At 45.2% G+C, this 13409-nt stretch overlaps 2 protein-coding genes across 23 annotated transcripts in view; one reads left to right on the top strand and one right to left on the bottom strand.

The window, feature by feature from the left end:
• TAF5L (TATA-box binding protein associated factor 5 like) overlaps nucleotides 1–12966 on the bottom strand; it is a 31897-nt gene extending 18931 nt beyond the window's left edge. For 2 of the 4 annotated variants that reach the window (XM_005670983.4, XM_084996881.1), the window contains exons 1-2: nucleotides 11896–12109; nucleotides 1223–1367 (exon numbers count right to left, since the gene is read on the bottom strand). In XM_005670983.4, the coding sequence (XP_005671040.1) occupies nucleotides 1223–1364 (142 nt within the window). In that variant the 5' untranslated portion in view covers nucleotides 1365–1367; nucleotides 11896–12109. Of the gene's footprint in view, nucleotides 1–1222; nucleotides 1368–11895; nucleotides 12110–12840 lie in introns of those variants that run through there. The other 2 variants (XM_013983234.3, XM_084996882.1) reach the window with 2 other exon arrangements.
• URB2 (URB2 ribosome biogenesis homolog) overlaps nucleotides 12499–13409 on the top strand; it is a 107832-nt gene continuing 106921 nt past the window's right edge. For 11 of the 19 annotated variants that reach the window (XR_014827851.1, XR_014827852.1, XR_014827849.1 and 8 more), the window contains exon 1: nucleotides 12499–12764. The gene's annotated coding sequence lies outside the window, so the exon portion shown is untranslated. Of the gene's footprint in view, nucleotides 13148–13409 lie in introns of all 19 variants that reach the window. The other 8 variants (XR_014827850.1, XR_014827845.1, XM_084996853.1 and 5 more) reach the window with 4 other exon arrangements.

Raw genomic sequence — 13409 nt, 5'->3', positions numbered from 1 at the left:
GGTAACCCTAGTATGGTGTGCATGAATCTATTTCAAGTCCATCACCTGGCCCTGCTCTTGTTGAGGGCATAACCCCAGTAAGGTGTATATCAAACTGTCCCAAGTATATCATCTGACCCTGCTTTTGTCAAGGGTAACCCTAGTATGGTGTGTATGAGTCTACTCCAAGTGCATCACATGGTCCTGCTCTTGTTGAGAGTAACCCACAGGGTCTGAAGAAGAGGGAGATTGAGGGGGTGCGGCACTGAAGATGAGGAGGAAGATACCTGCTGGGTTCCACCAGGGCAGCGGGAGCCAGGAGCCACTCCCCTAAGGACACCTGAGTCCTCAATGTCCATCCCTCTTTTCCTCCAGCGAAGACAATACACTCAGAGCAGGGAGGATAGGAAGAAAGATGAGGGAGGGTCTAGCATGGGCAGAACTGGACAAGCACTGCCACCTCAAACCCCACCCCTGACCACTTAAGACTTCCATCATCACCCTAAAAGCACTTCAGAAAAAAAATGTTCCAAATCTCCAGTACATGAATCAGTATAAGAAAATAATATCACATTAAAAGCCCGCATTCAGTAGTTCCCGTAGTGGTTCAGTGGTTAACTAGGAATCATGAGGTTGCGGATTCGATCCGTCACCTCGCTCAGTGGGTGAGGGACCCGGCATTGTGAACTGTGGTATAGGTCACAGACGCAGCTTAGATCTGGCGTTGCTGTGGCTGTGGTGTAGGCTGGCGGCTACAGCTCTGATTAGACCCCTAGCCTGGGAACCTCCATATGCCGCAGGTGCGGCCCTGGAAAAGACAAAAACCAAAAAACCAAAAACCCCCCCAAAAACAAACACCTGCATTCACAAAACAGCTAAGTAATAGCTGTTTATTATTCCAGGATGGATTTAAGAAAATCGTCTAAAAAGGAATCCAAATCCAATTTCAAAACAAACAAAAGCAAAACAAGTTTTAAAGTCTCAGGAACACATGCCACATTTCCAATCACAGATCCCAAAGAACTCGTCCATCCTCAAGCCTGCCTTCTATGGGTGGGGCCACAGGGAGAGGGGAGGGGGTATGCAAGAGGGGGCCAGAGATCCAGGCCCACCTCTGGAAGGAAAACATCACACACAACATCAGTACAGCAAGAAGCACCCAGGGCTTGAGGGAGGCCACAGTAGGGGCCAGCTCTGAGCAGACCTAGATGGTGAGGGGCTGTGTGTCCCTGGGGCGTGGTACCTGCAAGGTTGGCCGCCATCTCCTCAGCACTCTGTGACAGTCGCAGGCCTTGCTTCAGCGGGCCGTCTGCATCCCCATACTGCCGGCGCTTGAGGTAGCAGGACACGGCCATCTGGATCTGCTCGGTACGCACCCGTTTCATGACCTGCAGGAAAACCACAGGGACCAGGGATGTCACTGCAGGTAGAAGCCATGTAGCTAGTCACCTGGCCAACTTTAGACTCAAAACTAAGAGCCTCAATAACCCACTATCTATTTTCCCACTGATGACACAGCCAACTTCAATCATGGAAAAGGCATATCCTCAGTAATAAAACCTCACAGATCACCCCCAAACTCTTTAACACTGTGATTTCAATCCACCCCACATGACTCTTCATTAGAGAAGCCAACAGAGAGCAAGGGAGCCCGTGGAACCCCAGGCCTCCATATCCCTGGCTGTGCCCTGCTTGGAGACAGGTGCTAATGAGCAGTGAGTCACCCGGAAAAGCAGGCAGGAGGCGGCATGAACCAAAGACTAAGAAACCCAGAAACCGGTAAACAGATATTAGAAAGTGAGAAGTTAACAACGGGGAAGGGAAAGCTGTATTTTTTCTTAATAGCTAGGAAAAGCCTGCCAGCACTGACTCGAGGATTTAGCAATCATGTTGTTTACCTCTTTCACTCTTAAACAGTAATAGTTATGTGTTAGAAAATGTCTCATGATTTCTTAGAAAGAAGGATGTATGCTTGAAAAGGGTAAATAACTTCCGATAATTCAAGTTAATTTGAGGGATCCCCCTTCAAAAGGACTATCTTCCTGGACTGCTAAATTTATTATCAATAATGACAGGAAGCCCTGATATTGCCAAGGGCCTCAAATACTACTTTGCCTGGAATAAATACCAGTCATCCAGATGACCAATGACAGCTGGATGAATTTTCCAGGGTCACTTCTGCCATGTTAAGAATATTTTCTTCTTCAGGATCAAAATACTGTGTCCAGTTTGGGATGCAGGCAATGTTATCATACACATGCGACTGTCCCCACCAGGGTAACTTTTTCTAAATCAAGGGCATCTACTGGAGGAATCAGGCTCCCTGACTTCAGATTACAAGCTACAATCATCATAACAGTATGGTACTGGCACAAAAACAGAAATATAGATCAATGAACAGGACAGAAAGTCCACAAATAAACCCACGCAACTATGGTTAACAAATCTATGACAAAGTAGGCAAGAATATACAATAGTTAAAAGACAGTCTCTCCAATAAATGGTGCTGGGAAAACTGGACAGCTACATGGAAAAGAATGAAATTAGAACACACTCTAACACCATACACAAGCATAAACTCAAAATGGATTAAGGACCTAAACGTAAGACCGGACGCTATAAAACTCCTAGAGGAAAACATAGGCAGATAGCTCTTTGACATAAATCACAGTAGTATCTTTTTACATTCATCTCCTAGAGTAACAAAAATAAAAACAAAAATAAACAAATGGGACCAAATCAGACTTACAAGCTTTTTCACAGCAAAGGGAAACATAAACAAAATAAAAAGATAACCTACAGAATGAGAGAAAATATTTGCAAACGATGCTACTGACAAAGGGCCAACATCCAAAATATACAAACAGCTCATACAACTCAGTACCAGAAAACCAAACAATCCAATCAAAAAATGGCAGAAGACCTAAACTGACATTTCTCCAAAGACGACATACAGATGGCCAAAAAGCACATGAAAAGATAATCAACACTGCCAAATATTAGAGAAATGCAAATTAAAACTACAATGAGGAGTCCCCATCGTGGCTCAGTGGTTAACGAATCCAACTAGGAACCATGAGGTTTCGGGTTCGATTCCTGGCCTTGCTCAGTGGGTTAAGTATCCGGCATTTCCATAAGCTATGGTGTGGGCTGCAAACGAGGCTTGGATTCCACGTTGCTGTGCTTCTGGTGTAGGCCGGCGGCTACAGCTCTGATGCAACCTCTAGCCTGGGAACCTCCATATGCCGCGGGAGCAGCCCAAGAAATGGCAAAGACAAAAACAAACAAACAAACAAACAAAAAACCAAAACTACAATGAGTTATCACCTCACATCAGTCAGAATGGCCATCATAAAAGCCTACAAATAAAAAATGCTGGAAAGAGTATGGAGAAAAGGGAACCCTCCTACACTGTTGGTGGGAATGTAAATTGGTGCAGTTACTATGGAGAACAGTAGGGAGGTTCCTTAAAAAACTAAAAATAGAGGTGCCATATGATCCAGCAATTCTACTCCTAGGCATATATCTGGACCAAACTGTAATTTAAAAAGATACATGCAACCCTATGTTCACAGAAGCACTATTCACAATAGCCAAGACACGGAAACAACCTAAATGTCCACTAACAGATGAATGGATAAAGAAGATGCAGTACATATATACAATGGAATACTACTTGACCATCAAAAAGAATGAAATAATGCCATTTGCAGCAACATGGATAGACCTAGAAATTATACTAAGTGAAGTCAGAGATATACAAATATAATGATATCACTTATGCATGGAATCTAAAAAAAAATGATACAGATGAACTTATTCATGAAACACACTCACAGACATAGAAAATAAACTTATGGTTACCAAAGAGGAAAGGAGCTGAGGGAGGGATAAATTAGGAGTTTGAGACTAACATATATACACTCTATGTATAAAATAGATAACCAACAAGAACCTTCTGTACAGCACAGGGAACTACTCAGTATCTTGTAATAACCTATAATGGGAAAAAAACCTGAAAAATACATATACATACCTGAATCACTTTGCTGTACACTTGAAACTAACACAACACTGTAAATTAACTCTACTTCAACTAAAAAATGGGAAAAAAGAAAGTTCCCATTATGGTTCAGCAGGTTACAAACTCGACTAGTATGCATGGAGGACTTGGATTTGATCCCTGGCCTTGCTCAGTGGTTAAGCTCAGTGGGTTAAGGATCCAGCATTGCTGTGAGCTGTGGTATATAGGTGGCAGACGCAGCTCGGATCTTGTTGTGGCTGTGGCTATGCCGGTAGCTGCAGCTCTGCATCAACCCCTAGCTTGGGAACTTCCATATGCTGCAGGTGTGGGCCTATGAAAGCAAAAAAAAAGGGGGGGGGCAGGGTGAGAAACAGAACTGGAAGACATACCCATAATCTGTGCATAGTTCAGCACAAATGTTTCTGTCTCAGGAAATGAATGATGAAAAACAAACCAAAATCACAGAAAAATCAAGGGCTTCTTATTTTTTTGTGTGTGTGGAAGATCTGCTTTTGATAATTTATTTGGATGTGTTTAAGTTCTCAGTTTCAGTTATATGTACTGGCCTTGTCCTTTGTAATTTCCTCCATTCATTTCTAAGTTTTAAATTCTACCCCTTCCAGAAACCTGTTACTTTTTTCTTTTAATACTAAAATATTTATCTGTATTAAATTTTTATCCATTGCAATTTCTTTCTTTTTTTTTTAAATCTTTTTCTGGGGCTGCATCTGCGGCATATGGAGGTTCCCAGCCTAGGGGTCTAATCAGAGCTGTAGCCACCAGCCTATGCCAGAGGCACAGCAACACCAGATCTGAGCAGCATCTGTGACCTACACCACAGCTCACGGCAACGCTGGATCTTTAACCCACGGAGCAAGGCCAGGGAGCGAACCTGCAACCTCATGGTTCCTAGTCAGATTGGTTAACCACTGAGCCAGGACAGGAACTCCCATTGCAATTTCTTTCAGTGTATAATGTGTGGTATATAACCAAACAACTATTTTACCCAGATACTGTAGCAAACAAATTGTTTCAAAATCTTTTGCATATAATCCTTCCAAACTGGTATGTGGTAACTCTATGGAAATGCTATAAAATTGGGTTATGATGATCATTGTACAACAATAAACATAAAATTCATGTAGTAATTAAAAAAAAAATTCTGGGAGTTCCCTTCATGGCTCAGCAGTTAATGAACCTGACTAGGATCCATGAGGATTCAGGTTTGATCCCTGGTAGGATCCATCCCTGGCCTCGCTCAGTCAGTTAAGGATTCAGTGTTGCTGTGAGCTGTGGTATAGGTGGAAGACTCAGCTTGGATCCCACATTGCTATGGCTTGGCGTAGGCCAACAGCTGCAGTTCCAATTTGACCCCTAGCCTGGGAACTTCCATATGCACCAAGTATAGACCTAAAAAGCAAAAAAACAAAACAAAACAAAGAAAACCTGAAGATCTACTTTTTAAATTTTTTTTTTTAATTTTCTTTTTATGCTTTTTAGGGCCTCACCCCAGGCATATGGAGGTTCCCAGGCTAGGTGTTGAATTGGAGCTACAGCTGCCGGCCCACACCACAGCCACAGCAATGCAGGATCTGAGCCATGTCTGCGACCTACACCATAGCTCACAACACCACCAGATCCTTAACCCACTGAGGAAGGCCAGGGATCGAACCCGCAACTTCATGGTTCCTAGTCAGATTCTTTTCAGATGCACCATGTCAGGAACTCCTGAAGATCTACTTTTCAATTGCCTAGAAGTCATATAACAGAGCAAACGTGAAGGCTGGAGACACAAACACACACAAAAAACACATATATTTATGTATAAATATAAAATGTTAGGATCTTAAGTGTTATTTTAAGCCAGTTTATAGAATCTATGCATTATATCATCTATGCATTTCATTTCTGGATTACCAGAGACAGTATAAAATATTTGTTAAAAAGGAGAGGAACTAGGTCTGATATGGTTGAGATTTAGTGATACAATGAAATATATCAATAAACTTCCTAACACTGAACCATCTTTCGCTACGGAATTTGCCTCACTTGGTTATGATATGTTAGTCTTTCACCTTACTGACAATGTACACTATTTCTTCTTCTTCTGCACCTGAAGCATATGGAAGTTCCCAGGCCAGGGAGCTATACCATAGCCACAGCAACACCAGATCTGAGCCACATCTGCAACCTATGCCACAGCTCATGGCAATGTTGGATCCTTAACCCACTGAGCAAGGGCAGGGATTGAACCCATATTGTCACAGACACTAGTCAAGTTCATTTCTGCTGAGCCACAATGGGAACTCCTTATTTTTATTTTGTTTTAGGGCTGCACCTGCGGCCTGTGGAGGTTTCCAGGCTAGGGGTCTAATCGGAGCTACAGCTACCAGTCCACACCACAGCCACAGCAACACAGGATCCAAGCTGCATCTGTGACCTACACCACAGATCACAGCAATGCCAGGTCCTTAATCCAGTGATTAAGGCCAGGGATCGAACCTGCGTCCTTACAGATGCTGGTCATATTCGTTTCCACTGAGCCACGATGGGAACTCCAGGAAACTCCCTATTTTTAAATTAAGATTTCTTTTCTATTGCACATACAAAGGTTCTGATACTTTGGGATCAGGGTCACTCTCAAAGCATTCACCTGTCCATCAACGAAGACAGACAACTGTTTCTTTGTGGTTACCAACAAGCATTACCATGTCCGTTTGACTGTATTAGTGGTTCTCTATGGTTCTCTAACCTGGTTGCATGTTCCTGTGAGTGTGGGCATAAATAATTTCAGCCCAGAAGATTCTGATTCAATGTTATGTTTAGAGAAAAAAATTTAATGTACACAGAGACATTACCTGTTTGGACCAAAGTCTGAGCTATTCAAACCAAAGGGCTCCCAAAGGGTCCCCCACCCCCCGCCTCTCTGACACCACTCAGTCCTACACAGCTTGCTAAAGATACTTTTAATCTAACTTCCAGAGTTCCTAGTCTCCAAACTCTCCCAAAGCAGCTCGATTTCTCGTTTTTTAGCCGAGACTAAAACTTTCTGACAAGGACCTTCCCTGAGGGTGGGTGGTGAGCCAACTGCAGGGCCAAGGATCCCAAGGATAGGAACACTGGCATTAAGTCTCTTTTCAGCCACACTCTACTAAAACACCACAGACGTGAGATCCAACTGACTTTCCTGGACTTGATTCCAGTGCACACAGACTCCAAGTGAAACCGATAATGAAAAGAGTTCTGCAGAGAAATCAGTCCCTCCTGTGACTGACTTCATAGTACTTACATCCACAAATGGACACACGAATGAAAAAAAAAAAATCTGCTGAAAACAGACCTATCTTTTGAAAGACTCAAACATGAGTCTAACACTGCAATTCCAAGTTATCTGCTTATCTTTTCCCTAATTATAAAATCTTTTAACTCTAAATACCTTTTGCTAAAAATTTCAGGATTTCCCTTTTCAATTGAAATAAAATATTTTAACTTTGAAGCTAAAAATGGATGATCACACACTTTTCCTGTTACCATATTAGTATTTTTGGCAATTATAATAAGGATTCTGACACAATATGTAACTGTTTCTCACACATTTAATAGTTGCTTACTGCTTAATACTTTAACAAAGTTGCTATATAATAAAATCAGGACAGATCCCCTTCCTTTCTCAAAGTAACAACTGTTCAGGGAAAACCACTGCTGCCTCTTAATACTCTTCCTGTGCCCTTGACCCGCCCACTGATGTCCAAGTGTACATGGCTGGTAGAAGGCTGCTTGGAGAGACTCATGCTTAAAATCCATTCCCCTTCCACCTCTACCCTGGAGCCTGTTCACACTATCCTCCACATCACTGTTCCTTAGTTCCCCCAGGAGCACAGCTCCCTATGGCAGGGCTTTTATCTTTGAAATGCACACTGAAAATCAAGTGTGTGTTGTCTGCTTCTGCCCGGAGTTTACTTTAGGCTCATGACTCCTCTGGATATTTATGAACTCAAAAAGCCACAAATAATTGATTCTTATTTCAATACTATTTTAAGGCTCAGAAAAATTATTATCTATACAAAACCTTGGAAGAGCATGGCACAATCCACAGAATAGCTACCTCCATTTCCCGTCTTTGACTTCATAAAGGAAAACTTCCACCCATGCTCCACTTGCAACCATTGTAGACAGAAGAAACAGGATGTTTGCTCTCAGAATAAGGGGGAATATGTTTTCCTATGTTTATCCTCCTCCCTGAAATGGAATTCAAAAGAGCAAGTGAGGTTTCAGAGATGCTTTAATGACATTAAAAGCTTTGTGTGTGTCTCTCAGAGTGGAATGACCCCTTTTCTATTCTAGAGCAGTGGTGTCCATAGGACTTCCTGCAACGATGGGCGTGTCTTAGGGCTGCAACTGCAGTGTGTGGTAGCCACCAGCCACAATGGGCTATTTAGCAATTAGAGTGTGGCTAGCGAAATAGGGGAACTGCATTTTTAATTTAAATTAAATTAAATTTAAGAAACCACACGTGGCCAATGATTACTGTATTAGACAACACAATTTCAGAGCATGGTGTTACTCTGTGAAACTAAAGCATCAGCACTTTAGCTTAAAAATATTGATTCACAAGTTTTGCAAAATACTTCTGATTACTCAATTACTGAATCTCCAAAAATTAATATTTTGTTACTAAGTACAGAGATACCTTTTTATTATTATTGAACACTGTAAGGTTACTAAAATACAGATACATTTAAATACACCTTACCAGAAGAATGTTATTTGACTGCTAAGCAAAGATCTATGAATTGAAGTTTTCTACAGTATTTTCTAAAACTTATCAGTACACAATATTCTTTAAACCTTCTTAAACTTAAAAAATGAGAAGGGAAAAGGGAATTTGCTTCAGCAAACAGAGCACCAGTTAATTGCCATAAAACATTCAAATAAAAGGTAAGCTCAAACCTAAGACAATTTTACCTTTGCAATGAGAAAATTAAAAGGGAGTCCGGTGGGTTAGGGGATTTGGTGTTGCCCCAGCTGTAGCGTGGGTTGTAGCTGAGGCTTGGATTCAATCCCTGGAACTTCTATATACTGTGAATGTGGCCATAAAAAAAATTTTTTTTGGTTAACTTAAAACTTTTAAAGAATGTAGATCATTTAGTCAAATGTCTGCTTATAATATTTAATTTATTAATTTTTATATATGTATTGAACATATACAAGGCAACACATTAATTTATGAAATAATTTTATTTTAACTACTCACTTACATCTTCAACATTGTTTCTGTAGTCATTTAAGCCAGTCTGCATCATCAAATTCCATTTTCCAGACACATCACCTTTGCATCTACACAGCATCTATGATAGAGTTCTTCTTGAATCCACACATGAAGCTCTCACTGGAAATCTCAATGCAAGCCATCAACACCCATCCAGGGGGCAGAACTTTTTTTATTCATCACTTTCTATACTGATTGTATAAACAGCCCAGACTAGCACTGAATGAGATTGTTTCAGTCCAATATGTACTTCCTAAGCAGCATCTCATTGGAAAGGGTGATCACAGTGCCCATAATAGGGGAAACTCAGACACGTGGGGACACCCTCTGTGCAGAGAAGTACTTTTATTTTTTTGTCTTTTTAGGGCCGTACCCAAAGCGTATGAAGTTCCCAGGCTAGGGGTCAAATCGGAGCTGTAGCTGCCGGCCTATGCCACAGCCATGCCAGATCTGAGCCACATCTATGACCTACACCACAGCTCACAGCAAAGCCAGAACCTTAACCCACTGAGCGAGGCCAGGGATTGAACCTGCATCCTCATGGATACTAATTGGGTTCTTAACTGGCTTGCTAAACCACAACAGGAATTCTCAGAGGGGTACTTTTAGAGGCAATCCTGCCTGGAATGATCTGTGGGTTTTCTCAGGCTTCTAGATCTGGAGTAAAATGCCTGTCTGCTAAGCAGTCATCTTCCTTTCAGAGTCACAGTCAGGCACAAAGCTTCCTGGACAGTGGCTGGGCCTTCCCTACTTCCAACCCCACACCACTACAAACAATCTTTCCAAAAAGCTGCTGTGACTTCACCTGTGCTCGGCCTTAAAACTTCTTCCTTCCTCTAGTGTGGAGGATTAAAAAAAAAACAAAACCCAATCTCCACTGCATCTTCTAGAGATTACTCAGATCTGCCTTTGTTTGCAGAACAGGTGGGTACCACCCTGCCTTCTGGCTGTAGGGGCTTTGGTCAAGCTTCCTTAACTGGAGGGCTATATCCCACTCATGCTTCACAGCCTAGCCAGGCCATCTTTTCCTCCCCCGAGCTTCCCTGAGTGTGATTCCCTCCACCCACCAAAACCCAGGAACAAACCTCTATCAGAGTAATCACACTATTTATTTCCAATACCACCACTACTAATCTCTAATGCTTATTTATTACCAGTGGGCTTGAGATACTATTTTAAGTACTTTACAAAGATTATCTCATTTATGCTTCAAAGAAGCCTATGAGCTAGGGAATAGTCTTCAGATGAGAAAGCTGAGGCCCAAAGAAGTCAGACAAGGTGCCCAAGAGTCTGCAGTTCCAGGATGGGAACTCGGGCCACCTGGCCGCAGGGTTTGAGCTCTTACCCTTCACAGTGTCCTGCTGCTCACAAGGTTCTACGTTAGGTCAGGCCTCTCTAGGGCTACAACAGTGAAAGCTTACCAATGCCTGTTGAGAGAGTGATAGAACAGTTACTAGCTGAGAAGCTGTCTGCCACATGGGGAGGCTGGAAACGGCTTCTAGCACTGTCCACTGGGTAATTCTGGTTTAAGAGAGCACCCTCTAGGCTTCCTTCCAGTTAAAAGAAATCATGCAAACAAACAAAACCTTTCTCCAGAGATGTCCTTCAAAGCCTATGAAAGACAACTGCTTGCAAAAATAAAACCCCAAACCATCGACTGACTAGTTAAGGGAGGCCTTAGTTTCACAGCGACAGAACCAAACACAAAACTCACACATTCAGAAGGAAGAAGCAACACAGCTATTCCAAAACACATTAATCTGATTTACTGTTGGTGACAACAAACAAAATGCCCACAGCAAGTTCTCCCCCTCTTTTGGTTTTCCAGTTTAACTGATTTTCGAGGCAGGAATGATTTATAATTTATAAAGGAAATCAAAAGTTAACATGCTTCACATTTAACACAAAAAATTAAGGCCTACAAGGAACCTAAAAGGTATTTTGCCAAAAAAGAAATTTAAATAGCTGATAACTATTATCTACAAAACACTATTTGTCAGGCACTTTCTCCTATATTATTCCTTTTCGGGCATCCTTTAAAAAAGGTCCACTTGCAATTTACCAGTCATTACCCCATTTTACAGAAGAGGAAAGGAAGGCTCGAAGAGGTTACAGATAGTTACATGGTTTCTACCTGAAGTCTATGTAATCCTCAAGACCCACTCGCTACATTAAGAAGCTCCCAGTTTAAAGCTGTGGCCCAAACTTTTCCTATTCCCACTTTCAAACAGGGCTCCCGTGTCCTCCCCTACCCCACAACTCAGGTGTATCTACACTCGCATCACTTAAGAGCAAACTCCGCCCCACCATTCCTCCCAATGAGGCACCTGGTTCTTCTTAACGGGAATTACCATTCCAAGATTTCAACCCGCAAGGTCAGAGTTTCCGCGATTCAAGACCAGCGGCGCTCGGGCCGGGCAGGATTCCCTCCGAATCCCGGAGCCTTGCAGGCTGCGAGATCCGCACTGAAACGACACTTCCACCGCCGAAGGGAGGGCTACACGGAGCCTCCTGCGCTCCACTTCCGCTAAGGCTACAGTGACACCGCGGTCTCCCACCGCGGCGGCCTCCCGACCCACGCCTCGCCGAAGGGCTCCGCGACGCCGCGGGGCGCACGCCTCACCTGGCTGTCAGGAGCGGGGCCACCTCCTGCGTGCCCTTGCAGGTGGGCATCCCCCGCGCCCCGTGCAAAGGTTGACCTCACGCCCGTCCACCCACAGTCACCATGTGCGAAGTTTAATCTCCAGTTCCGCCCCAAAACACTTCCCTTGCCTTCAATGAAGAAGGGACGGGGACGCGCGCCCGGCCATTCGCGCCGCCCGCCCCGCCCGCAGGACTCCGAGCGGGACCGCGGAGCCCAGCCGCCCCGCCCGCGCCCCGCCCCCACCTCCTAGGCCTCACGGCCCGCCCGCCGCGCCCTCGGCCCGCCGCCCCACTCACTGAACATCCTAGGCGGCCCCCGCTGCCCCCGCCGCCGCCGCCTCCGGGCTCTCCCCGTGTCCGCCTCCGTCGACTCCGCGGCAGGCTCGCGCCCCGCCGGCCGACTCAGCCGGGCTCCCGCGCCCCGCGCCCCGCCGCCCCCGCGGCGGCTCTGGGCGGCCGCCCCATGACTGACTGACGCGGAGCCGCCGCGGGCTGGGCCGCTCCGGCCTCCGACGCGCCACCGCCTCCGCCAATGGGCGCGGTGCCTCGGCGCTCGGCTGGCGATGCCTGGCGAGCGCGCCCCGCCTCCGCGCCGCTGGCGTCGGGCGGAAGGAACCCGCCGGCCCCACGTGGTGGGCCCGGGGTCGGTCCCACCGCCCCCAAGGTAGCAGTCTTCCACTACACGCGGTCCCCGGCCCAGGCTGGCGGCCAGGAGAGCTCATACCTGGGGACTGCCCGCCGCCCGTCCCGGCGGAGTGTGCGTGAGCTTCTTACCTGGGGACGGCCTGCAGGTGAGCCCCAACCCAGGAGAGACCTGAGGAGAGCTCCCTACCTGGGGCCGGCGCTGAGGTGAGCACGCTCCTGGCCCGGCCCTCCGCCCCTCCTGCGGTCCCTATCCCGAGTCGGCCCCGAGGGGGCTGCTCACCTTGGGACCGCCCGCCCCCGGTCAGCCCGCTCTGGGCTCGCTCCCATCACTCCTGGCTCTGCTCTCTTGATTTTGGCTACTGGGCTCCCTTCTATTCCGTAGATTCAGTGCGGCCGCGCGTGAGTGCTGACGCAGCCTTGCTGTCAGCAACGGGCTTTTCACACTCTCTTGCAAAGATCGCCGCGGGACCTTGAGAGTGGAAGAGTGGGTAGACTCCGGGAGTGTCTGGGGTATTTTTGTAGCCAATTTTGCAAACAGTTTTTAAGTACTTTGTAGCTGTCTCAATGACATTGGATTTAGAATTTCAGTAAGTAGCTGTTGAGTGGATGTTGGACGTTTTGACTATAGGGTGACTGACAGCACTTGACTTGTTCTGTTGTCTGCAGTAGAGTGAAAATTACTCTGCTGAATGTCTTTCATCTGATTTTTGCTTATTCCCTGTAAAGGTACCTACTAAGAACTAGTTCTGAAGGTAGGTCTGTAGGACCTCAGACCTCTTAGATTTAAAACATTCAGTGATCCAGCAAATTCTTTTTGGTTTGACAGTATTTAAAATAGAGTCATGGGGC

Source organism: Sus scrofa, chromosome 14 (genome assembly GCF_054392235.1).
Source record: "Sus scrofa isolate SSC_HxYL_T2T_F1_AM1 chromosome 14, Sscrofa_HxYL_maternal_Yorkshire_Landrace_v2.0, whole genome shotgun sequence".
NCBI lineage: Eukaryota > Metazoa > Chordata > Mammalia > Artiodactyla > Suidae > Sus > Sus scrofa.
This window is presented reverse-complemented; position numbering and strand designations above follow the sequence as displayed.